At 36.2% G+C, this 27,828-nt stretch overlaps 1 protein-coding gene across 1 annotated transcript in view; it reads left to right on the top strand.

The window, feature by feature from the left end:
• The window catches only part of LY75 (lymphocyte antigen 75), a 121,895-nt gene that overhangs the window by 21,564 nt on the left and 72,503 nt on the right, over nucleotides 1–27,828 (top strand). The window contains 15 exon segments of the mRNA XM_054699771.1: nucleotides 4,154–4,264; nucleotides 5,597–5,737; nucleotides 7,870–8,061; nucleotides 8,896–9,053; nucleotides 10,824–10,934; nucleotides 12,246–12,334; nucleotides 12,481–12,650; nucleotides 14,075–14,274; nucleotides 15,133–15,275; nucleotides 19,084–19,165; nucleotides 20,173–20,238; nucleotides 22,777–22,891; nucleotides 26,471–26,506; nucleotides 26,893–27,068; nucleotides 27,661–27,731. Coding sequence (XP_054555746.1) covers nucleotides 4,154–4,264; nucleotides 5,597–5,737; nucleotides 7,870–8,061; nucleotides 8,896–9,053; nucleotides 10,824–10,934; nucleotides 12,246–12,334; nucleotides 12,481–12,650; nucleotides 14,075–14,274; nucleotides 15,133–15,275; nucleotides 19,084–19,165; nucleotides 20,173–20,238; nucleotides 22,777–22,891; nucleotides 26,471–26,506; nucleotides 26,893–27,068; nucleotides 27,661–27,731 — 1,861 coding nt within the window.

Raw genomic sequence — 27,828 nt, 5'->3', positions numbered from 1 at the left:
ATATAATTGCATATGTATATCTGGTACAGTAATGTATCACACATAATTCCCTGGGAAGAATCAAGAAACTTGTTAAATATTTTGTATATTTTATATTTTGTATGCATAAATAATTAATATTTAGCAAATCTTTCCTTAGCCCTAGTATAATAAAGATACCCTCTCTTGTTTTCTTCTAAAAACTCACAATTTGCTTTTGAAATTTACATTCTTTTTTTTTTTGGTGGGACCCTTGCCAGTGGCCGGGGATCCAACTGGTGCTGCAGAGGCTGCGGGCAGCCTTGCAACCCAGCACTCAACCGCTGTGCCACCAGGGGAGGCCCTGAAATTTACACTCTTAATCCATCTGAAATGTAATTTATAGAGGTGGATATCTGATTTATAGTTCTCCACGTGCATAGTCAGTTGACCGAGCACTGTTTATTTTACATTTTCCCCTCTGATGTATTATGCTGCTTTTAACATACATAGACTCCCATCTGTATATGTGGGCTGTTTCTAGACTCTTCTTCCTATTCCTTTGATCTGTTTGTTTCTGTTTCTACTCCATGCTATTTTAATTTTTCTGGCCTTATATAGTAAATCTTGGTTTCTAAGTAAGCAAATACTCCTATATTCATTTTTCTTTCTTGAATTGTCTTGGCTATTTTTTTGGACTATTTATTCTTTCATATGAATCTAAGGGCCATCTTATTAAATTCAAAGAAAAACCCTACTGGGGCTTTGGAATTGCATTGAATTGTAGATTAATTAAGGAAGCATTGCTGTACTACATTAAGTCTTCTCATCCATGAAAATGATATGCTTTTTTATTTATCTAGGACTCCTTTTATGTACTCAATAAAATTCTATGACTTGTTCCATCAGTGTCTTCCATATCATTTACTAGAAAGTTTATAAACACTTTTACATTATTTTTAAAAATCAAGAAACCCAAGTTACTGAACTCCTGATAATTTATTTAATTAATGGAAAAAAATCATAATACATGCTGAAGACTATAGTGTTCCAAAAAAGACACTAAATAATATAATACATTATCTTATTTAATCCTATATAAGAACCCTATGAGGTAAGTATTAATGGCCTTTCTGATGCTTTAAGAGACTCTTCTGTGCTTCATCCAAGATGTGCAACCATTATCAGATCCTGATGTTTCTCATTGTGGGGAGAGAAATAGAAATATAGGCTCAGATTTGAACAAGGGTCTCCAAGACAGTCAAAAAATATTTACCCAGTGGACTTTCCCATTTGACTAGGTATGGGGATTTATGCTAGCAATCATCTATTTCTTGATCACAAAAATGAGGGTGGGCAAAGCTAAATTCATCGTTTGCCTAAACTTTCTGTAGAAAAAAGTCCAGGTCGAAATTGTCCAGGTCATATACGAAATGAGGCCCAACCAGGAGATCTAGAATTTTTCTATTTCCTATTCACATCCACCTGGCATAAGACTCATTAGGAATATTTGGGCTTGCCAACATAGTCATAATTTTTAAATACCGTGATTATAGTAAAGAATAAGTCATCAATACAGATCACAAATAAGATACTGGAATGAAGCAAATTAGAAGCCTGACAGCATCCAAAGATCATTTTGTTCCATTATAAATGTGGGCTTACAATATGCAGATAACTGATAAGAATATCAGAGGGAGCAATAGAATTATTAAGACTTCCTTCTGGGAGATATCTGAAAAAAGCTTCCTGGAAGGGCATTGAACTTGGAAAGGATAGAAATGATCATTCATATTATCCTTGATTATAATGAATGAAAGTAATTTTAAATGTCAGGACATGGTTGAGTCTGGAGTACCATAAATATATCATTGTTTCCAGAGCTTCTTTATGAATGCTGGAAAATCAATTGTTTTTACTAACAGGGGAAAAAAGTACATTTGATTAAATCTTCAATGTCTTTGTATACAAGTTCTAACAACCTTTCATTCTGCTAACAAGGTTAAAAAAAAAGAATGAATCCAGAGTTCCCTTCAGCATTCTCCTAAATCACCTGCTCCAATAACAACTCCTTCCTTGGTAGTGTATCATTATCATCTATTTCCTTGAGAAAAGTGAGATGAACCTGAGCTGCTAACCTGCATACTTACCCGAACTGTCATCCCTCCAGTTTGTTCAAGTTTAATTCCTTTTCCCAAGCTCTTTGCATCTACACTGTTTCTTGCATCTCTTATATTTTCATTGACTTTTCTTCATCAGGCTATAAATTTGATTAAACTTCAACCATTACATCCTGTAGCCCTGTCTCTTTCTTTTATAGCCAAGCTCCTGGAAAGTATGGTGTACCTTTGTGATTTACTCCTAACATCACATTTGCTCCTCAGTAGAATGATAATTGGACTTCCTTCCCTACCAACCTCTTCCCACCTTGTGAATGTTGGTTTCTGGATTATTGCTCTTGGCCCCTTTTATCTTAGCTGTTGCTATCTCTGCTCTACCCAGGGAAACTAGTAGGTGACATGTTTTAGGAATTTGGATTCTAAAGTCTGTAGTAAAACAAAAATTGTGCATACTCAAAATTATCCTCAAACAGTCCTTAAAGCATGATTATGAGTTTCTATATGTAAATAATATATCTATATAAAGTGTTAATGTTATTTTCTACATGCAGATTACACAGATATATATGATATATAATTGCATATGTATATCTAGTACAGTAATGTATCATACATAATTCCCTGAGAGGAATCAAGAAAGTTGTCAAATATTTTACTGCTGGAAATATTTCAGCTTTATAGAAATTCCAACCTGTTAGCTCTTCCTGTTTGGGAATATATCCTTGTCTTCTGTGGACCATTTCATTAATTGCTCTATTTCTTCTACCTGGCCCTAAATATCTTCAAATTCTTCTTTGTGAAGTTGATGAAGTCTTACCAGTTTCTCAAAAAATGCTGTTGACTTCCTTGATAGTGATGTGAACATCCTTGCAGTCACTTGCATATTCTTTTCATATTTTTTCCATTGCACATGGATCCACACAAGCATAACTGCATTTCTTGCTTGTGGGCATACACACATTGAGTGGCATGTTGGCAATTAATTTCACTATTTACATTATTTCTGCTTCTTGATCTTTCCTTTTCAGTGATGACATATAGTTGTTGAATAATAAATTTCAATGATATATCTCCATGTGGCACACATTTGTGTGTAGGGGTGTGTGTGTGTCTGTTTATCTTCCATTCTATATTTCCAGCCTGTTTCTTTGGATTCTAGAGCAGTATATTTTAATGCCTATGAAAGAGCTCCTATACATATTTCTGAAACAGCACTAGTAACATTTTACCATTTTAGAGGATGCATACTGGTTTCCTTCTTATAGATTGAAATCCTCATGAAAGCAGAGACTTTGTCATTTTGGTTTTATAGTCTTCGTACCTGGTAAATAATATGTGCTTAAATAAGCAGTCAGTCTGGAATACAGTAATATCTACAAAATCTAGATATGTGTTGGAAACTGCTTTTTCTACATTAGCATAAGAGTTAAAAATAGTCAAACAGCTATTCTTTTTTTTTTTTTTTAAATTTCTTTTTTTTTTTTTTTTTTTTTTTTTTTTTAATAGAGGCATGCTTTATTTGTTTGCTGGTTGGTTTGTTTGTTTTGTTTATACATGCACTGGGTACAGTCAGAAGCGCGGGAGGGTGAGAGAATTCACCAGAGCCAGAGCGGGGAGCAGAGCAGGCAGAAGGACCGAAGCACACTGCTGAGGGGAGCAGCGGGCGGCAGGAGAGGTCTGCGCGCCATGTGGGACCCTCCTCCGGTGGCCGGGGAGCAGCCGGGGATCGAACCGGCGCCGCAGAGGCCGCGCGCAGCCTCGCAACCCAGCGCTCAACCGCTGCGCCACCGGGGAGGCCCTCAAACAGCTATTCTGAGAAGATTCTGTTTTAATCTTAGAAGAAAAGGAACTGGACAAGCTAATGGGAAAGTAGAAATCACTTAACTGACTAGTCTTTCTGGCTTTCTCAGTAATCTGAAGTTTTGTTATTTGCACATTGTTTGTCTTTGTTGGATAAATAGTGCCCTACAGGAATTCCTGTCTTTAGATATTTTTGCCATTAGTAAAAACTTAAGTCTGGTTAGATAATAACTTAAGTGATTCTGTCAGTCTTTAAAATTATGTAACTTTTACAGAAAAAGAAGGCATTGCTAGAGTTTTCTGGATTGGCTTAAATCAGCTGTTCTCTGCTAGAGGCTGGGAATGGTCCAACCACAAGCCATTAAACTTTCTCAACTGGAGTCCAGGTAAATTCTCCTTCCCCAATTTACTATGCACAGAACAAACACTTCAAGAAATAAGAGCTTTCCCCTCACTGAGACATTGTAAATATCAAATCTTGACCACTCTTAATATGGTTACCTCTCAGGAGAATTTCTTTTCCCTACCCTTTTCTGTATTTTGATGTGTAGTTAAGTTGAATCACACCATGGACCACTGAACATTTGTCTCCAACCTCTGAGCAGGATGAACCCCACACAGGGCCCAAGAACTTAATGTGTGTGGCTGATGCCTACTATATTTCATCTACAGCATTGCTCTAATACAGAAATAGCCCTTCAAAAAAAACAGATTTATTTATGCATACAAGAACTGGTGTACAGGCCAGAGGTGGGGGGAGGGGGACGAGAGGATTCACCAGAGACACAGCAGGGATCAGAATAGGCACATCTATTGAAATACACTGCTGAGGGGAGCAGCGGGCAAGACCGAAGAGGTCTGCTGTGCCATGTGGATTGCTCCCAGGCTACCGGGGATTGAACTCAAGCTGCAGTGACTGCAGATAGCTTCATAGGTTGCATCTTAACCCCTTGCGCCACCAGGGAGGCTCAGAAATAGTCCTTTTTGCTTTTGAAACTCTCAGGATCTCCCTACTGTAGCATCCAAGTGCTGACAACATAATGGTTGTATTTTATTACACAGATAACTAAAAGAAAATTTCATAGTGAATAAAACAAACAAAACCTTAGTTCGCCAAAAGATATTTCCCCCAAAAGGTTTAGATACCATTTTAAAAAGAAGTCAGGTTTATGATAAATGTAGAACTAAATGTTAACCCTTCAGTACAAAATGTTCTACAACCATATAAGAAAATCAAGTGCAGTAAAATACTAGTAGGTCATTTTAATTAATGAAATTTTATTATTTGTAAATAAATATACTTTTCTCAGAAAATAGAATCTTAAAGATTATTTAATCTTTCATTTAAGACCTTTGAGGCATCACCAAATCATAATTAAATATTTTTATTTTATAGAGTAGACGATCAAGAGCTACTGACCATAGACTATGTCATGGAAGTTGTTGGGGGCAGAGGTTTGGTTTTTGGTTTTGGTTTTGTCTTTTAAGTTAACTGTGTGCTATCAGAACATAGTTCCCAGAAGCCTGTATTTTACAAAAAGACATATTTTAGCACATAATTGTCCCCTGAGATTTATACATTTTGATTTATTTACAAGTTTCAACTGTTTTATGAGCTCCCATGAAAGCAAATAAAATAGGAATATAAATTATTTTTTCTAACCACCACCCTAGCCTAAACATCTCTTTCTAACTCTTTGAAAATCCTGCCATTGAAGATATGTCTAGTGCACCGACAATAGGTGGATCAAGCTGTGCAAAAATGGATGCTGAGTCTGGTCTGTGGCACAGCTTTTCCTGTGAATCTCTACTGCCCTACATCTGCGAGAAACCACTAAATGACTCAGTGGAGTTAACAGGTATTTTTCTTACGTTCCTGTATACAACTATATTAAAATCACAGTTTTGTGAAGGAAATCCATTTCAGATACTATTTCCACCTAAACTTGGAGTGCAGAAAAGGATTTGATTTTGACCCTGTGGTTAGTTATCATCAACCATATGTAAATAAAGCCTTGGTTTGACATATTCCCACAGAAAGCGGAGATATGCTAGATAAATATATTTCTGTTCTTTTTTCTTCAAGCAGTGGTTCTCAAAGGGTGGTCCCCAGAACTAGAGCATCAGCATCATCTGTACAATTAGAAATGCAAATTCTTAGGACCTACTCTAGATTTCCTGGATTAGAAGCTCTGAAGGTGGGACCCAGCAATCTGTATTTTAAAAAGCCTTGCAGATGATTCTGATGCACACTGGTTTGAAAAACACTGCTCTATGTATTGCCTGTCTCTGTGAAATAAAAAATGATGGACACAGCCGTGCTCCCAGACTTTCCTATCCCCTTCCCCTCAATGCCCACCCCTCCTCCATCCTTCTTTGCCAGACTGATTCTTTAGGTCTTTGTGTTGATAAATTAATAGAAAAGGAGAGAAGCAGAAGCACAAATTGTGTACAAGGAGTAAGTCTTTTCCAGGGAGTTTGGTCCTGAGACACAAGAACAGCTAACTTTTTGAGGTGAAGACAAGTTTTGCCCTTCCTGTCATGCACAGATCCCACTGTATATCTGGCATTTGATTGAATTCTCACTGAATTAGAGACTAATATTCAAAACTGGGAGAGGAAAAAAGAGGTTTTAAAATGCCTTGCTTTAAAGAATATGAAGGAAGGGAATAAAGCATGAAATGTTTTATCATCCATAAAACTTTCTTTAACATTAAAAAATGAGTATCTAGATAATGTAGAGGGATGTTTTAAAATAATAGGACAAAATGAATATTCATCTTCCAAGTTGATTCAAATCACATTTGGTCCATATAAGTAAAGCCATAATAGAAAAGACAGCACAAATGAAATAAAAACCAGGGTGACTGATGATAGATCAAATAAATATCCTCTAGTAGCAATTATTAAGTAAGCCATAATGTTCCTACATGATTGAATGGTAGGCATTTATTAAAATAACTGTGCTAGCAGGAAAATACAAAGAATAAAATTATATGCCCACTTATTTTAATCTTGTAAAAAATATGTATTCATAGGGACAAAGACTAGAATAGGAAAATGATGGTTTTAAGTTCAATTATAAATGATTTTTCTTCTGTTCCTGTGTCATAATTGTAAAATGCAATAGCAACTGCTGTTTCAGAACATTTAAGTTAATTATCTTGCAAGTGTGAGAAGCTAGTTAAACCTGGATCATATCCTTTAATAAAAAAAGCGAACTGTCTACATTATTATTGTTTTCATACAACAAACATTTCAAACAGTTACAAACCGGTGAAGTCTAAAAACTACTTTCTAGTTTTGTTAAGCAGGGTAAAAACATTGTATGTGGTTTTAAACATCATTGCTTTTCTGTAATAGTTCTTGACCACCATTTGATCGTCTTAGGATGGTCAAAGCAAAGAATCACTAATTCCATGAAGACTCTATATCTAGTTAAGGGGAGGAAAGGAGAGCCTTTTGCCCCTTCCCTCTGCTGCTGCCATCCCTTCGGTACAGTGTGTATAAATGCTGCTCCGTGAATCTCTTTCTGTCCTTTGTTCAACAGTGAGCATTAATGCATGTCACCTTGCTAAATTTACTGTGTATGAAAGGAGGAGCCGCCTCATCATAACCTCTCAAAGACAGACAGGAGAGGTGCCCAACAAATCTCCAACTCAGGAAAAGATTTGTCAGCCCTGGCTTCCCTACCCCATTCTTTTGTCTACTGGGGCTAAGGGCAATCCCTTCTTAAATAGTCTGAGTCCAGCCATGGATAGCACATTTATACCCCATTTCAGTCAGATCTTTATCTGATTCCCTGCAGTCACTTTTATGTGCTGTGTATACATTAGACACCACATAAATTCGTGTCACTGTACTATCTGATATGACATTCCCCAGTTTGCTAGAAGCCTTGTAATTCAGGAAAAAAGAATGTACAATGTTATTGATTCAAAATAATGTATCTTTTTTTAAACTGGAATATAAATAACTGCTTTTCCCACAGATATTTGGACTTATTCAGACACCCAGTGTGAAGCAGGCTGGCTGCCAAATAATGGATTTTGCTATCTGCTGGCAAATGAAAGTGATTCCTGGGATAAGGCACACATGAAATGCAAAAACTCCAGCAGTGACCTCATCAGCATTCATTCTTTAGCAGATGTGGAGGTGGTTGTCACAAAACTCCATAGCGGGGGTAAGTTTCTAAAATATCCTATTTGAGAGGTTTGAAATATTTTAAAGTACTCCTATTTTCAGACTCTTAGCAGGAATGAAAAGCTTGTAATGTGATCCTCTATATAGCACTGTCCAGTAGAATTTTCTAAGGTGATAGAACTGTTCTGTGATCTGTGCTGTCCAATACAATAACAACTGACCACTTGTGACTTTTGAGCATTTGAAATGGACTTAGTTGTCACTTTGACAACTGAGAAACCAAAATTTTACCTTTATCTGATTAATTTGAAAATTTATCTAATTCAATAATACACCCATTGATTGAATAATTTCCCTCTTCTCTTGATTTCTTCCAGAAACTTAAATAATGATTGTTTTACTTTGTAATTATTTGCAAGCTAAAAAATAAAGACTCCATGGCCAGTGTTATAAACTCCTAGGATTCACTAAAAATAAGAGCTAATGAAAGATACCTATTCTGGGCCAGCATGGTGCTGTTTTACTTGAAGAAACAACACAGTAATTCAGGCTGTGAAGGACAATATTCTTGTTCTAGCTGGGCTATCTATGACTGTATTTGTAGAAGTTTATTGTTTCTACAAATCAGGGTTTATCTAAGTCCAATAACAGGAATTCCAGTCTTCAGATCATAGTACAACTGTGCTGTCTACTCTGCCTGCCTAGGTGGCCTGAATAACCCTCACCATAGAGTGTGCCTAACATACCAACATTTTAATAGATTAATTAAAAAAATCAGGGCTCTTAAAACTTCATCTCAGAATGTCAAAATCAGTAACAATATATATATTGGAGTACTTAAGTAAAACCAAACAATGAAACATTTTTCTTTTAGATGCCAAGGAAGAAATATGGACAGGCCTGAAGAACATAAATACACCAGCTTTATTTCAATGGTCAGATGGTACTGAAGTTACTCTAACATATTGGAATGAAGATGAGCCAAATGTTCCCTATAATAAGACTCCCAACTGTGTTTCCTATTTTGGACAGGTAGGAAAACTGTGGTTTACGTCTTATTGTTATATCTAATAATAATATTGCTGTTACTCTGGTTGGGATATTTGTGTTTAAGGTAAAGGAAAGAAAATAAAAGATAATCAGATAACTACTGAGGAGAAAGGTAAACAATTACTAAATAAGCAATCCATTTCCTGTCTGAGTGTGTCAACTCTGTTCAAAACAGATCAAGAAAATCCCTTTAGAGCTCAAATTCTCCTGCCAAATAGATTCTAATAAACTGCTTTTTCTTGGGACCATCAGTGTGATATTTAACATATAGCTACAATTTTACTTGAAAAAAAAAATCCCCAAAACACAAAACAAACAAAAAAATCCCATCTTCTGAACTCATGTTCAGGTTAAGCTTTATATTAACCCTGCTTTGAGTAATGAAAAAAAATTCATATCAAAAAATTAGACCAAACTTTTTCAGAGATTCTATTACTCCTGTAGAATGCTTTGAAGTCTATTAAACATGATTTAGTTAAAAAATCGAAAAAGATAGAATCTTGAGCCGAAAGAACCTATGCATGATTTTGTGTATACTAAATCATTCTCCTTTGGACTCCTAATTGTTTAGGTGACTGATTGTGTCACCCAACCTTCAAGAGAGGTTTAAATCATAAATAGTATGAGCATTAGAAATGGTTGAGTAGTAAAGATGTATTTAGAAAGGTGTCAAAAATCAATTTAGAAGGATGTCATGTCTCTATTTAAAGGAAGAGCCACTTTGTCTTTAGAAGAGTATCAAAGGTTGAAATGAGGTCCCATAGGCAAGACTGAACTGATGGCATACAAAAGAGCATTCCAAAGTACAAAACTGACCTGGATCACAGCTGACATATGACTATTTAGTTAGAAGAGTGACTTGGGCAATTAAGCAAAACAAATGTTAAGTCGCATACTTGAAAATAAGAACTTTGAAGTTGAGACTACAATTGGAGGAAACTTTTGATTCTATAACAGAGAGTAGCTATTGTAATTACCATGGTCCTTTTACATATAAGGAAGCTGAGGCAGGGAGGTTAGTTGATGTGCTCAGAAGTTTTTAACCTGTGGATAAAAACCTTTCTCCTATGAAAAAATGACTAGAACATTGGCAGCTCTTTATGGGGTTGAGTTCTCTCTTCAACTTCTGTACTGTCTTTTGATACTTTATAGTTTTTCTTATAAGAAAATGGAATTCATCTGCCCTGTTACCTTGAGGTGCTGCTGAAGTAATGGGCTGTGAGCTACAGCCTTGCAGGCCTATTGTGTAGCATTTTCTAGAAGTGTATTCTAAGATTTAATCATTCATTTGTATTGAATCTCTTCCTTCCCCTCTCTCCTTCTCTCCATCTCCTTCCCTCATAGTTTTGTGAGAAGAAACTGTGTTGACTTAAAATAAGTTAGAGTTCAATTCTAAATATACAGCAAGGGCCTCCCCTGTGGCACAGCTGTTGAGCGCTGGGTTGCGAAGCTGCCCGCAGCCTCTGCATCGCCGGTTCAATCCCCGGCTGCTCCCTGGCCACCAGAGGAAGGTCCCACATGGCGCGCAGACCTCTCCTGCTGCCCACTGCTCCCCTCAGCAGTGTACTTTGGTCCTTCTGCCTGTTCTGCTCCCCGCTCTGGCTCTGGTGAATTCTCTCACCCTCCCGCGCTTCTGACTGTACCCAGTGCTTATATAAATAAATAAAAATTAATTAATTAATTTAAAAATAAATAAAATAAATATATAACAAATAAATTCTTATTGGAAAATTTTCTCCTGTTTTTTGAAAGCTGGGCCAGTGGAAAGTCCAATCCTGTGAAGAGAAACTTAAATATGTATGTAAAAAAGAGGGAGAAAAAGTGAATGATACAAAATCAGAAAAGACGTGTCCTTCAAATATGGTATGTACTAGTGACATGTATGTGTCACTTTTATGGGGAATATAGAAAAGCCAATAAAGGGTCAGATAAAGCCAAGCTAGCAAGGAACCCTGGAAAACTGACCTTGTGTGCTGAGGCTACCGGGGGAGGGAGGGGGGAAGGGAAATAAGAGGGGCAAGAAAAAAAGTGGGGAGGGAGCATAATAGACTATGGTGGTGTTAGGGGGAAAGGATGTCCTGTGCAAACTCCATACAGGCTTTGTGGATGCCACCCCCACTACATCAAGACATTAGGAACTACAAATCCCATGATCCCCAAAGGGAGGTTGTGAGGACCTAAGGGTGGAGTTAAGCAGCCATTTTCTCTCGTTTGTGTTTATAACCAGCCATGTTAGTGGGGTGTTGCTCTCTTGGCTCATGCTCTTGGCCAGGCAGGTTTGGTCTCGTTGGGTCATTTGGGATTCCAGGTTGGCAGAATGGGTAGGATGCATTTAAGAATTTATCTCCCTCTTTTTCTTCCTGAGTTGTTCATTTCCTCATTTCCCTTTCCCTTATAAATAAAACTTTTGTTAACCTTTTGTGTGTGCCTGCAGTTTAAGTCCCCTTTAAGTGTGTGGGTGAGGACCCATAGTCAGGTAACCCGTTTTAGAGCAGGGTTGTCCTGTAACAGCTGTAGACTGTGGGTGTATAGGTGGCAGGAACAGTATGGTAACAACACCTGAAAGGGGAGATCCTGTACTTCTAAAACACAAACAACATTGTAAGCCAAGTTATGCCAATAAGGTAAACTAAAATAAAAAAACAAATGAGGTATTTAAAATCCTTGCATTAATTTTTCTAAGCAATATAGTATCTTCTTGGTTAGGGATGGTAGTTGAATAATTCAGGCCTGAACTGAAGAAATTTTGACTTGGAAAATACAGGATATTGCTAGCTCTGCTTGTTTATGTTAAAACATGTCAGAGGTCAGTGAATCATACCATACTGGTGTCTTTATGGAAGAAAAAATGAATTTTCTACCAAAAGTATAGGATCACTAACCTTAATGCTGATATCTTTACTTCTCCCACTTATTCCTATTCAAAAATGATTCAACCAAAATCTGCTGTACTCTTGAGATGAAATAGGCACTAAGGGCAAAAAGAATTTAGACACACCTGTCTGACAGACTCACAGTCTTATGGAGAATATCTGTGAAATTGTATCCCACCCTCATCACATGTTTGACTTCACAGATTATATCCTTAATTTCCACAAGTTGTAAGATATTATCAATATAGCAGAACCTTGCTTGTCTGGAAGATAGTGTGACAATATTTCTCCTCTAACTTAGGGCTGGAAGAGGCATGGAGAAACCTGTTACAAGATTTATGAGGATGAGGTCCCTTTTGGAACCAAGTGCAATCTAACTATAACTAGCAGGTATGTATCTACTTGTGAACTTTTAACTACAGGTTCTTTTGCCAAATAATCTTACTAAGGAAAACAGTGCATCTTCATTTGACACAGTAATCCAATCATTGTAAACAAAAAAAAAAAAACTTGCTAATTTGACTCTTGTTTTGTAGATTTGAGCAAGAATACATAAATGATATGATTAAAAAGTATACTAAATCTCTAAGAAAGTACTTCTGGACTGGCCTGCGAGATACAGATTCACGTGGAGAGTACAGTTGGTCAAATTTTAAGGGAATGAATCGAGCTGTTACCTTCTCCAACTGGAAATTTCTTGAGCCAGGTAAATGCCTTCATCTTCGAAGTATAGAAGTCAGTGATTTGTGAAATGCACCATCCCTCCCAAATATGTCCTTTTCTTACCTTTGAAATGTGATGTCATTGATGATCTTCAAGTCTAAAGTCACTGGGACCGTAAATAGAAACAATAACTATGCCTTTCCTATTAAAAATCCTTAGTAATAACCCAACATAAGAAGCTATAAAATTCATTTCTCTGAAACCACACTCAGAGCTTCCTGGCTAATGATTTGAAGAACGATGCACCTGGAGAGGGCATGGAAGCTCTGTGCCTTTTCCCCCCATACTGTGCCCCATAGATCTCTGCCATCTGGCTGTTGATTTGTATACGTTAGTACCCTCCGCAATAAATCAGTAATCAAGTCAACATGCCCATAGAAGAATTAAAAGAAACTGTTCCAAAAGATGATGCAGAACTGACACTAAATAAAGTGAGCAAAGAATTTGTGGGAAAGGAGATAATGAAGAAAACTTGACTGATCTCAACATTTTAAAGGCCTGTACCTATTGCTTAAATATGAATGAGTTTGCCACTAACTATTATTGTGGGCAAGTCACTTATTCCTCATCTAGAAAATAGAGCTCATAATACAAACTATCTTTTATTGTTGTTGTGAGTAAATAAAATTCTGGCTGGCGTAAAGTAAATAGTAAACAAATATGTTACTACATACCTTCGTCTAGCTTTATTGCACCAGCACTTCCTTTGAAATGAATCTGAAATAGTTTGTTTTCAGGTTTACTACATTGCTTGAAAACTCTTCAAAGTTGTTAATATGAGCCTGTCAGGCTACCCTGGCAGCCTAATGGTTTAAGCTACAACTCTGGAAGTAGACTGCCTGGATTCTGGTCCCAAGTTAATCATTTATTAATACGTGACCTTGGCTAAGTCATTAATCCTTATTATATCTATGATAATAGAACCCTTTTGGCTTGTTTGTAAGGATCAATTCATTTAATCCTCTTAGAATAGCACCTGACAAATAGTAAAATACTTCTCTATATTATTATTATCATCAACACATTTCTCTCCTCCTTTTCCTTTCCTATTTTTCCTCCACATGTCGGCTCAAATAAGGGGTAGTGGTGCTAGAAAATCTTGGACTTTAGTTTTAAATTTTAATCAAGGGCTTCCCTGGTGGCCCAGGGTTTAAGTCTCCACACTAACACCATTACGGCCTGAGTTCGATGCCCAGCCAGGGAGATGACCCACGTGGCACAGCAGACCTCTCCTGTCTCATCCACTCCCTTCAGCAGTATACTTCAGTAGATCTGCTTGTTCTGCTCCCCACTATCTCTGGTGAATCCTCTCACACATCCCCACCCCCACACCTCTGGTCTTCACCCCATTTCCTCTACACATAAATTAAAAAAAAAAATTCATCAGTGTGTCCAATTTAATCCTAGCTTCTCCTGGCGGGTGTGTGGCTATGTCTTCTGAAAAGTCTCTTGGAAAGTGGGAGGTAAAAGACTGCAGAACCTTCAGAGCACTTTCAATTTGTAAGAAAATAAGTGGACCTGCTGAACCTGAGGAGACAGCCCCCAAGCCTGAAGACCCCTGTCCTGAGGGCTGGCATAGTTTCCCCTCAAGTCTTTCTTGTTATAAGGTAAAGTAAAATTCTTGTTCAATGCCTCAATGAAGTTCTCTTTTTGCCATTCTTGTCCTTGTCCTGGTACAAATTAGCTTGCTCGCCAGACATATATTTGACCTACCTAAGTGTTTGGGAGCACAGAGCCTCTGTCAGAATAGCATTGATGCTCTGATGTCAGACAGTTCCTTCCCACCCACCACTCATGTCCTAATCCCAAAGAGCAGGTCCAGAGGCAGAAGTGGCTCTTTCTTAGGGTTCTTTTGTTCTAGGAATTGGGGTGAGTGGCATGCCACACTGACACTTGGCTGATGATTCTCACAACCCACTAATTCTTGTTGTCAAAGGAAGAGTTCCATCACTTCTAACAACATAAGGTCTACATCAGTCAGCTTTGCCACCTTCTGTCAGTATTCACACACCAAAACAGTCTGTTCTTTGGTTCTTCCTCATCAGAATATAGTCCTGTACTTACATACATCTAATTGTATTATTTTCAAAACTGCATTGTTAGCGTATTTCTTCATAGTCTACTCCCCGAACATTCCTGTATCCTTTACAGCCATCCCTGCTGAATCATTTTATATTTCAAGGTCCTAGGGACATAAGAGGACATGGTAATTTTTTGAACAGTTTCCCAGCCTGGCTGAGGAGAGCCATCCATTCTGACAATAGTAGCTAGCACCTGTGCTGGCATTTGGTTGACCTTTTCGGCAAGACCTATCTGTGTCATGATATATGTGCATTTACCTATGTCTTCGTATACCTATAACAATCCATTTCAGGAACCCACACATTTGACACTTAGTTGACCTCACAATTATGAACACTTCACAATTATGAACTAGGAAATGAATGTTTATTACATTTTTTAAGGTATTTCATGCAGAAAGAATTGTTAGAAAGAGGAATTGGGAAGAAGCTGAGAGATTCTGCCAAGCCCTTGGAGCACACCTCCCTAGCTTCAGTCACGTGGATGAAATGAAGGAATTTTTTCACTTTCTAATGGACCAGTTCAGGTAATATTTTTAGAATGTAATCTTCTATGCTAAATTTGATATTACCACTAATCCAATTTCCCAGTTATAAACACATTTAGCATTTAGTGAAAATCTTTTCTATTTTTTACATTCTCAGACATTTTTTCCACAGAATATATAGTACTTTAATTTTTTTTCTAATCACAAAAGTAACATATACTGAACTTAAAAAACAAAATCACAAAGAAAAATATAAATCACCGTAATCCTTTTACTCATAGGGACCATACTTTATTTGTACACTATCTGAGTGGCTAACACAAGGCCATATTAGGCAGACTGTGTTGTCTGCATAATATGTGCTCCACTAGTAAAGAGATTGTTTGTCCACACTATCCTTAGCAAGAGAACATATTTTGAAACAAATACTATACCATAGCTTGAAGAGAAGGAAGGAAGGAAGCAAATTCATTTATAGCAGAAAATGATTATAAATCTTTTTCCATGGACACCTAGCTTTTCATTGCAGGAATTGACCTTTCTCAGCAAGATGTCCATTGCCCAAATTGTGTATTGCATGCCAAGGAGTTAAGTCAGATTAGTTCTATACTTTTCCTAATCTAAATTCCCCATCTCTATTTGTATTTCAATGAAAAGGATTCATGGTGCACCAAGTCATTAAGACTCTAAGATCTTTGTGACTCTTAATGGCAGCCCACCAAGAGAAGCTATTGTGGAGCAAAAGCAGCCATGGGATTAGAGAGGAAAGCCTTGTTTGAGATGCCACTACTGCTGTGTGCACTACCTCCTGTGATGAGGCGTGATGGATTTAGATATAAATCTAAGGCTTTACAGGCTAAGCACCTTCATCAAATAGTGTTTATTGGGGGTTATGGCAGAGATACTGTTTTCCTCAGATAGCAGATGCAGCTGGAAATTTGATTGAGTAGGAATTTTAACACAAATACACACATTAACCTTTCGTGTAATGTCTTCTTAACCTAATAGCCTTAAAATTATATTCTTAGTGCTTGAAGTAGAAGAAATTTATAAAAAGAGAATTTCAGTTTGATTTGATTCCCCAGTTATGATCAAATTTTTCCATCATTTTTCCTGAAATTCACATTAGAAGTATAGATAAGTTATTATGACTTCTGATTTCTTTCTTTTTCTTTTTTTTTTTTTTTTTGCCTACAAATAAGTCAAGTCAAACCTGGACTGTTACAACTGAGGAAATATTTTCTATATCCTACTATACACAAAAACACAAGTAGCTACTATTTTCTATATAACACATAAATTTAAGGTGGAAACTTTAAGTATATAGGTTGAAATGAAGTTTAACCTCAGAAAGGAGTGAAGGTTAGAAATTTTGGACAGTGGGCAAACTGCTTTCTGGGAAACTATTCCCTGAGAGGCAGCAGAGGAGACAGAAATGCATTTGAAAGAAATTTTTAAGTGGGAAAACGTGAGGCTAAGAGAGGAGTGGGTGGGAAGGTTGGGGACAGTTCTCTATAGAGACTTTCTTTCTCTTTGTTTATATCACTTCTTTTTATACTGACTATACAGTAAATGCAAGTGGCAACTAATCTTTGGTGATCTGCCTGGTTTTACTGTTGACTATATGAAGATAAAATGCCTAATGTTTATTTAAAGAAGCATGGATTTCTATACAGATTCCCCAGAAACATGGATTTCTATACAAAATACATAATGTGAAAAGAGTTGGAAAAAATGAAGTTATATTCCCAATTTAGTGTGAGGAAGCAAACTTAACCTCCTCATTATTTTAGCCAACTGACTTTTTAATTATGCTGTATATAACAATTATCTAGATCCTATGGTTTAGAAATGCAGCATTTGGGAAGTATGATATATCTGAAGCTTATAAAAAACTTCTGATTAGTTGAGAACACAAATGCAGTTTCCTGTTGTAACTGCTAAATTCAAACTGGATTTAATTGTTTCCACTTGATTTAAGTTTATACAAATGGGTGATCTTTCTCTATGAAAGAAAACAGCAAAAGAATAAAAACTTTCGTACAGTCCTCATATTCTGTTACAGTAAGTTGAAAAGATCAAGGGTGAAAAAGTACTTATTGATATTAAAACATGAGGGGATGTTGAACAGAAGAAAGAGGTAAAGAAAAAATAATTGTTTTATTTAAAATTGAGAAATTAACTTAAATTTGCTCTGATCTTTGATTCACTAGCAAATGTGGCGGTTTTTTAGGTGGTTTTTTTTTTTTTTTTTTTTACTTTTAAAGGGCTGGTTTATCAAGGAAAAGAGAAGGAAGATGAAGCAGCTGCTTAAACACACATGGACAGAGAGCTGCTGCTTTTGAAAGGGGCAAATTTGCTTTAAAAAAAATGACTGCATAGACATAGGCAGGCTGTTCTGGGACAAGAGCTGCTAGCAAGTGTTTTTTAATACAGATGACTTGTTTCCCAGTTGTCTTGTAGCTATATATGCCTATATCCCCTATATTCTACTGAACTTGGGAGTAGGAATTATTTTTAGATTTGGATCCTATCCCTTCTCTAATATGTGTTATAGTCATAAGCATATAACATTTATATATGTAAATATATATGCAAATATAATTTGCACTCCCATATACTCATCATATATACCATATGCTGTTAAAAGTTTGCATTATAGGGAAAGTGGTCTATAGACACTTAAAATTGTAATGCATTTAAGACAATATTTACAAGTGGGGTTAGAGCTTAGAACACTTTTTTTAATGGTTATATTACTTCTTTTTATACTGTAAATATCTTCCTGGCTAAAGCATAAATTTAATTGAAGGGAAGAAATCACTTATAATGTATGCCCCTGCTTCTAAATGTTATGGTGTATATTTTTCCCTGGAGTGCATATTCTTTCTCCTCTTAGCCAATCTGAGTGCTGGCATGTGGTAAACAGTCAGATTATGGCTCCAAAGACACATTAACTATTCTTTGAAAATTCTTTTTGTCCTTCCAATATCACAAAATATTTCCTGTTTTTTTCTGTACTCCACAGTGACCTTTCCTTTTTCTGAACTTTCATAGCACTTAAAATATATACAAATTGTATATCATCTAATGTCTTTTGAAGATGGCCCTCTATTTTCTTTATTTATATATTTCTTGTCTCCTTGACTAGCTTATGTGCCATCTAAGGGTAGGTATTGGGCCTTGGAGGTACCACACTTCTCTGTGGCACCATTGCACCTAGCTCAATACCTGTATACTACTATTATAGTATAAATATTAAATAATAATACATTATTATAATATGGCTATTATAATATGAGTATAATTAAATGCTTAATTATGTTGCTCTGGTATAGCCCATGGAATTTGGCATTTAAAAATATTTAATTATTTGTTTAAACTTCGGTAGGGAGTATGAATGAGTTTTTCTTAATTTGTTTAGTAAAAATTTAGCCAAATAGTTTGTTGTACATTTTAAAGAGAAGATATTTGATTGTATTATGTAAAAATGTTTTAAGTAAATGCCATTGTTGTATTTAACTGTATTTGAAAACATTGTCTAATATTGAAGTTCTGTAGTAAAAATTTTGAAATGATCATACATTTTCTTCCTCTTAAGTTCAAAGTGGAATAGTTTCTGCCTTTCATATGAAAAATTAGTTTTGAAACATATGGTACTATTATGATAACTACACCATATTTATGGTTTAATTTCATTTCACAAAACTTTATTATAGCTTGAAACTGTGCTTTTAATTAGTGATGAGGTCTTTTGAATAAACACAGAAGCACTTCAGACATAAAAGCTTAATATTTTTGCCAAATGCTATGCTTAAATTTTGTTTTAACACTTCATTTTACACAGTGGCCAGCGTTGGTTCTGGATAGGTTTAAATAAAAGAAGCCCGGATTTACAAGGATCCTGGCAATGGAGTGATCGTTCACCAGTAAGTTGGTTTTTTTTTTAAATTTTTTTAAAAGATTTATTTATGCATACAAGAGCTGGGGTATAGGCCAGAGGTGCAGGGGGTGAGAAGATTCACCAGAGACAGAGTGAGGAACAGAACAGGCAGATCTACTGAAAAACACTGCAAAGTGGAGCATCGGGGGAGACAGGAGAGGTCTGCTGCACCATGTGGATTAGCTCCCTGGCTGGGGGTTGAACTTGTGCTGCAGTGGCTGCTGATAGCTTCATAGTGCTGCGTCCTAACCCCTTGTGCTACCAGGGAAGCCCCACCAATAAGTTTAAACTTTCTTGTTTAGAGTAAGGTAGAGCGATATGTGCTTCAAAAACAAGTTGATTGTGAAGTGATAGAGCCATATACCTCATGACTATAAAAATTGTTTAGCTCTATCTTTACTGATATGGAAATAGACTCACATATATGAAGTAGGGGAAAAAACAAGTTGCTTAATTCATTTTTATTTTAAAAAATAGATTAGCTCTTTCTATATAGTAAAAAATTACTATAGATATTATCTCGAGTATTACAGTCATTTTTTCCTTTGTACTGTTTTTTCTTTTCTTTCACAATAAGAAGCTTTTATTTTTATTATCTAAAATATTAGATGTATAAAAAGGAAAGAATCATTATTGAGTAAAATAATTTATTTTGATGGAATCTTTAAAGTCCTTAAATATTATTTCAAGTATTTGCATTAAACTAAAAAGAAGTTTTAGCAAATTATTTTCAAATAATTCAAAATAATTTAACCCAAGCTGCAAATGTAACACGGAAACTATAGTTTCCTTTTTTGGGAAACTCATGACATTATGGCATTTTCTAAGTCCTCTCATGATTTATCATCCCGATATTGAAAAAAAGAAAGATGTGAAAAAGTTTTCCTTTTGTGGCATATAGCATACTTGAATTATGAAAGCTGCCTAAATTACATCTAAATTGCAAATATTTATACATCAGTCTTAAATTCTCAGGGCTCTCTTGTCTTTTAGGTGACTACTATTGTGCCAAATGAGTTTCTGCAGGATTATGATATCAGAGACTGTGGTGCTGTCAAGGTCAGTACAATGCTGGAAAAATCTGCATTAAAAAAAAATAAATCTGGCATCACGTACATTCAGGAAACAGATCCATTAAGGCCCTTTTGTATGTGGAACATGATATTAAGTACAGTAGGAGGGAAGAAGTACACCTATGACCTGGCCCTCAAGCAACCTAACTTCCACTTAATTTGAGAAGATAAAACTCATATTTAAGAAAGAAGGTTCTCATTACTGAGCAGTAATAACAGTCATAAACTCCAAATGAGTGGGTTGAGGAAGGCTAGTGAAACTCAGAAGAGGAAATAAGTTGTATGGCTTCTTTCCAGGAAAAGGTAAAATGTGAATTGGGTGAATGGATAGAGTTGATACAAGTAGGATACAACCTCATGTTAGGTTTTCTAATGGGGGAATGATATGAGGAGGTGGCATAAAATAAAGTGGAAGTAGAAGGGAGAGGTTAAAGAGATGAGAACAGAATACAGATCAAGAATTTTTAATTTGCACTGTTGAAAACAGAGTGAGGATATTATGTTGATACCAGATTAGGGAGTTTGCACATTTTTTGGTAGGCAGCAGTACATTATTAAAAGTTTTTGACATGCAACAAGAAGGGTATGAACAAGAGTGACATTAAGACAGATTTCAAAACACAGCAGATAGATTCAGAAGACCAACTATCTTCTTTGCAGAATTTGTTTATTTATTTAGTCCATAGCAATACGTTCAAACAGTCTCTAACACACTAGGGGAAACTATAGTAACAGGAATTGGCTTCACAGAACTTACTGTCTAGTAGGAGATAATGACAAGTAAACAAATACTTACAAGGGTGGGGACAAGCAAAGAATGAGTTTATGCAACAACAAGCGTGTTATGAAAGAGTAGTAATGAAGGTGCTGGTGGTGGTGGTATCAGTGGTGATAGCTGAACTGTCCTCAGGTGGGCACATTACTCGGCTTGTCACTTATATTATTGCACTTAAGCAACCTAGTACAGTAGTTACTGTTACTATATTCATCTTATGAGGGAGAAATTGGAGCTCTGAGTAACTTACATTTTTACAGAACTGATATTTAAATCCAGATGTGTCTGGGTCCACTGTATTATTTGACTAGGCATTTACAGAAGCAGTCAAAAGAGGTACTGGTATATGAAGAAAATAATACATTTTAATGTAGATATTTTGAATCCACATTAGTTGTAAGAACTATCCAGTAGTAAGTAGAAAGTTAGGCTGGAATTCAAGGGAAAATGTATATTAAAGAAAAAAAGGGCCAAGAAGTGGATTTGGGGACATTAACACATCAAATGTAAGAAAATGAGGAAGGAGATGCTAGCTAGATAATATCTTCACTATGGAAACCCAAGAAAGAGATTCAAGATGGTGAGTGACCAGAAATGCTTCAGGGAAGGTTGATACAAAGAACTGAGAATTTCGGAAACCTAAATAAGGGACCAGGAAAAAGACTAATTACAATAAAGTAAAAATGAAAATCAACAAGCAACCATAAGCCAGAGACACACTAACAGGTTGTGGGGAAGGGGAAGGAGAGGAGGGATTAGGGCCAAAATAAGGGAGGTAGGTATTGTACAGGGAATTTAACCAAAATGAAAATGCATACATTGTGCAAAAATGAAAAATGATGTAAGAATTATATAAAATAAAATATTTTAAAAAGAACTGAGAAATAACTGTTCTAATAATTGACTACATCATCTCATGCATTTTCATACAATTCCCAATTTAACATATGAAAAGGTGAAAACTTCAGAGGAGCTTGTGAACTTTCCAGAACAGTTATATAATAAACTATCTTCTATGTAAATAGAATCCCATGCATAAAGAGATTTGAAAATCTACCACAAAATAGAATAATAGAAAGACCGATAACAGCCTACATCAGGAATGAGGCCAGCCAGGGCAGTGTTCTGGAAGAAGAATTCTACCTCACCTGCCACAATACCCACCAGGAATTCGGCCTTGACAAAAAAAACGGTCCAAAAGGTGATAGTTGTGCCTCACGGGTCATGTGCGCCCTTTTCATTTCTCCCCTACTTGCTAACTGGAATTTGTAAGGAGTCACCTTGGACCATAGAGAAGAGGGAAACATCCTAGCAATGCAGAGCAACAGCAAAGAAGGAACCTGGGCCCGTTATGCCAGACTTCCATGTCTCTTTTTCACAGATCTGCTTTAATGATTGCCTGATGTTTGGAAACAACTGAACTACCTGTTCATTTCTAGTTTGTTTCATCCCACATTTAAAGGTGCAAGACTCTATAATTTTATATCAACAAAAACAGAAAAAAAACATTAATTTGCATTTTGGGCATAACATAAACATGGACATAAACATGATCTTATATATATCCTTTATCTGCCCCTTTGAAAGCTCTTACTGTTTGAATACTACATTTGTTCATATGTTCATTCATTAAACAAATATTTTAGGTAGTATAGCTAAAATAGATATCGCACTATAGAATTTACAGTTTGATGTTTTATAAGTGCTACATCTCCTTCAAAATATTATGCAATCCTCTTCCTTCTTTAGGCCATTCAGAGGCCATGGCGAAGAAGGTGGTATTACTATGATGACAGAGAATATATTTATGTAAGGCCTTTTGCTTGTGATATAAAACTTGAATGGGTGTGCCAGATTCCAAAAGGTAAGCGGTAATTATTCCTTTCACAGATTTCTTGTGTGAGCATCATGAATACTGAGACAAAAATACCTAATAGAGCATTGTAGTCTATAATTTTAAAAGTCTATGAAGATGCAGTAACTGTATTAAGTTCCATCCTGCCTGACTCCTTGCCCCAGTAGAAGACTTACCTGTTAGAATTTGTTGGTGCCTTCCTCTTTTATGAAAGAATTTACATAGTAGATAAAATTTAAGGCTAACTTAGGGAGGTTAAATCTTGGAAAGGAAGGTTATTTCAGTTAAAATGAGAGATATAGCAAAAGAAATCATTTCAGTTTTAATTTTCATGGGAAGTGAAAAACAAAATGAAGATTAATTGGAGAAAAAATGTGGCAAGAGTCAAGAAATCAAAATTTGTCCATCACTGTGAAATTTAGAAAGAATTTTTCAATGAACTCCAAAACTGCTAATATATAATAATTCGGACAATGTCTCTGGTTGGAAGTATGAATGGTGACACTCCGATTACTCTTTGGCTGCTCGATGCCATAGTGTCATTGCTTCCCACAGTATATGCCTACTATGGTAGTGCTATCTGCCTCCACCCCTGTTTGAGTGGTGAGTTGGGCCCAAGTCAACCTTAGAAATGACAAACCAGTAACCACAGGAAGTATTACAAAGAGCATGTGGTTTTGTGGTTTTCTTCCTTATATATATTTTTAAATTTTAAATAGAAGAAAATTAACTAACTTAGCAAGTATCAATAAACCAAATAAACAAATCTTTGAAATAATTATGCTCACCTTCTCCTCATGCAGAAAGAAATTTATTTTTTTTAAAGATTTATTTATTTATGCACACAAGAGCTAGGGTACAGGCCAGAAGTGTGGGGGGATGAGAGGATTCACCAGAGACAGAGTGGGGGGCAGAACAGCAAGACTGACTGGAATATACTGCTGAGGGGAGCAGCGGGCGAGTCAGGAGAGGTCTGCTGCACCATGTGGTTTGCTCCCTGCCAGAGATTGAAACTTGCGTTGCAGTGGCTGCGAACAGCTTCATAGGTTGGTTGTGTCCTAACCCCTTGCACCACCAGGGAAGCCCCCAAGCAGAAACAAATTTAAAAGCTAAAGAAACAACTTGTCTCAGTTTATTTGCAGTCATTTGAAGCAATCAACCTATTGCTTCGTCTGAGAATTAAATGTTTCACTAACTCCCCTTTTGCAGTCCTGAGTTTCCAAGTTCAATGTGTTTTCTATATTTTCTTGATTATTAGAACAGTCAAAGTCAGCTAGATCAATCTGTATTAATGTGTATTTGTTTTTTTAAGGAAAATTTTCTCTTCAGTCACTTGAAACACCATGCCTTTCTCAGGCTTTTCCCTTTTTTATTACCTGATCCAACCGGTTTTAATTAATTCCTTCTTTAAAAGGTCTAAAAGGGATATTTTGATAACCTAAAACTTTAAGTAGCCCATATCTATTATGGATATTTTTAATGTTTATTTTTTTAATTGTAGAAACAGTATCAAAAATAAGACTCATAAAAATGTTTTTAAAAAAATACCTATAAAAACATGACCCAAACACAACCTTTTTAACATAGTATTTCTCTATGCCCTTTATACAATTTATATTCTTGGGTAAAAAAAAAAAAACTTACATTCTGCTTTTCTCACTAATTTAAAGAAATTTAATGATTATACATAGCTTCCCCCAATACTCAAATAGGAAGTCTTTGACAAGATTATAATGGAGTTCAGATTTGGGGATATAGTGAATGAGGTCCTTGGTTTTCCTCTGAGAAAGGGATCGGGCAGAGTTTCCTGCTCAGCGACACACAGCAGATTTACTAAGGAAAAAGATGTTTGGATAGACATGAATAGGCAAAAGCTGCATTTTAAAAGGGCAGGTTTATTAGGACAACGAGAAAGGGAAAGAGGTATTTGAACAGACACAGGTGGGCAGTCTTGGGACAAGACCTGCATTTTCCCAGAGTAAGGGTTATCTTTATGTAGTGTTCTTTGGAGGAATTCATTCCTTTATGGAATTTTATTCTTGCTGAAACAATCACTTCTAAGTTCTGATTGGGTCAATCTGTAAGGACTGGTGTTTTCTGTAATGACAGACAGTTCATCTTATCCCCACTTCTAGCCTTTGCCTACAGATCTTCCATAGCAGGTTTAATGAGTCTTTAATCATGTCTACCCCCACCTCTAGTTTCTGTCTTATGGAGCTTCTGTCCTAAATTTTCTACTCTAAACTTCCATCATTTGCAAACAAGAAACTATATTTTTAACAGATTTGAAACATTATGGATATTGTCTAATAAGTAGAGAACTGGTTCAAAGAGAGAACACAAAGATGCTGGATACATAGGTAGGCCTCTGAGGAGGGTTTTCTTACGCATCCTGCCCTGAAATGACAGCAAAATTAAGAACAGCTCTTTTACTGTGATTTTTAAGATTAATTAAATCTTCAACTTGAAACCAGAATGCCCTAAAGCCAGTATGAAAAGGGAATAGAAAGCAACTAGTATCTGGGGGGGAACTGATTGTTGCCTCGGAACGTGCAGGGTGCTCCTAAGGGCAATCTTCTGTAATTGTCACACTCTTTATGAGTTGGGCACTTGAGTCTCATTTTTTTTAAAGATTTATTTTATTTACTCATGCATGCAAGAACTGGGGTCTAAGTCAGAGGTGTGGGGCATGAGATGATTAACCAGAGATAGAGTGGGGAGCAGAACAGGCAGATCTACTGAAATATACTCCTAAAGAGAGCAGCAGGAGAGACAGGAGAGGTCTGCTGTGCCATGTGCGTAGTTATCTGGCTAGAGATGGAACTCAGGCCACTCAGGCTGCAGTGGCAATAGCATGATAGTGCTGAGGCTTAAGCCCAGAGCCTTCAGGGAGGCCCTGACTCTCATTTTTATAAAGTAGAAAGTTGAGGGTCAAGGAGTTGAGCAACTGGTCCAAGGTAACACAGTGGCATATGTTGTTACCTTGTCTGTGTCAGACATGGACACACCCAACTTCAAAACCAGTAATTCTTTGTAATGTGTGTTTCTATCTAGGACTCCTGGGTGATTTCTATTATTTTCCTACCAGTTTGATTCCTCACCTTCTCAAAAGGTTTAATCTTCGATGGTTGTACATTATTTCCAAAGTTTTCCTAGTGTCCAATAAACTTGACCAATCCAGGTTTACAGAATAACTATTCAAATCCCAGTACATAAAGATAATACATAATCCCAATACATCCCAATCCTAATCCTACCATAATGATTATCTTGGTGCATGTACCCTAGTGCTTCTATGTGTTGTATACAGTGCCATTTACTAATGACTTACTGGATACCGGGTAGAAAACTAAGTGATGCTTTACTAATGCTTAATAGACTGCCTTTTTGATTGCCACTAAACAAGTTCAGATCCTACAAAATTCAAACTGAAACAATCATAACATGAAAAAATATATTTGGCCAGAAATGGACAAACCTCAGCAGTATAGCAAGCTCTTTTGAATTTCACTGAATATTCCACTCAAAGTATGCAGTGATCTGTAATTGGACACTAAGCTTAAGTTACTTGCTTTCTTCCTCATACAGGCCGTACTCTCAAAACACCAGACTGGTACAATCCAGGTGAGTTAAAACAAAAACTAAAATTTAGCCAAAGTTGCTTTTACCTTTTTAAGAATGTATTTAATTTTTTAAGACTGGACCTTTGTGCCAGCTTCCTCTATCACATCTCAAGTAAGATGAAATATATCCAGGCAGGAAAGGTGATTGGCTGGTTTGGGTTGGGGCTGTGGCTGGATTTGTCCTTCTCATCTCTATGCACAGGGGGTGGCAGAGTCACTCACTGGCTTAGAAATCCTTGGTTGCTTCCAGGCAGCCCTGTCTTAGCTAGAGAGAACCAGTAATCCGAATGCATTATTACTTGTAAATAGCTCTGAACATTAATCCGTGCTTTGAGGGTGTGGTTTAGTTTGTGCAGACATAACTCTGATACTCTTCTTCTTCTTTAGAGCGTGCTGGAATCCATGGACCTCCAGTTATAGTAGAAGGGAGTGAATATTGGTTTGTTGCTGATCCTCACTTAAACTATGAAGAAGCTGTCCTATATTGTGCTAGCAATCACAGTTTTCTGGCTACTATAACATCTCTTTCAGGACTAAAAGCCATCAAAGCCAAAATAGCAAATGTAATTTGAATCTATATTTTTAAACACTTTTATTTTTATATTTATTCTACTTCAAATATCTTCCCAAAATTTACAAACGTTAACTCTAAATTAAGAGTTGCCCTAACAACATTTCAATTCAATGATTCATATTGGAAAAGTTAAATATAATTGCTTACTCTTTTAAAGCATTCAAGATTAATTGTAGATGTATATTTATAAAATGAGGATCAATAAATAATATATTCTAATTCCTTATCACATATTTTTCTAAAAGTTAGCTTATAATTAAACTTGAGTTTATTTCTAGTAATAGCCTTACAAAATCACATTTTGGAGAAAAAATAATTTGTCTTTTTAAATTTACATTAGGACACTATGTGTCTAGTTACTATGCTCATAATTACAGCAACCATATCTTCTATATGCAGAATAGAACCTATAAATATACAGTTTTCTTTCTACTTTTTTGATAAAAGGACCTGGTTTGCATAAAGACCAAAAAATGAAATGTATAGATATTTTAGTGGTTCTATTATGAAAGAGTGTTTAAATCAAAACTCTCTTGGAAAGCTCAGCACATGTAAGACTGGGTATTTGGTTTGTTTTTCAGATTTCTGGTGATGAACAGAGGTGGTGGTTGAGAACCACAGAGCAGCCAATAATAGATCATCATCCTTTCTAGTATGTAACATCACTGATGCTTTTTGTAAAGCTAGCATTTAAATGAAGCAGTCCTAAATCCCCTTTTACTAAATGGATTACTATTTATAATTAGTCT

Source organism: Talpa occidentalis, unplaced genomic scaffold (assembly GCF_014898055.3).
Source record: "Talpa occidentalis isolate TD23 unplaced genomic scaffold, MPIMG_talOcc4v2.1 talOcc4.3, whole genome shotgun sequence".
In the NCBI taxonomy this organism is placed as follows: domain Eukaryota; kingdom Metazoa; phylum Chordata; class Mammalia; order Eulipotyphla; family Talpidae; genus Talpa; species Talpa occidentalis.
The sequence above is the reverse complement of the archived record's forward strand: the minus strand, read 5'-3'. Positions and strand labels throughout refer to the sequence as shown.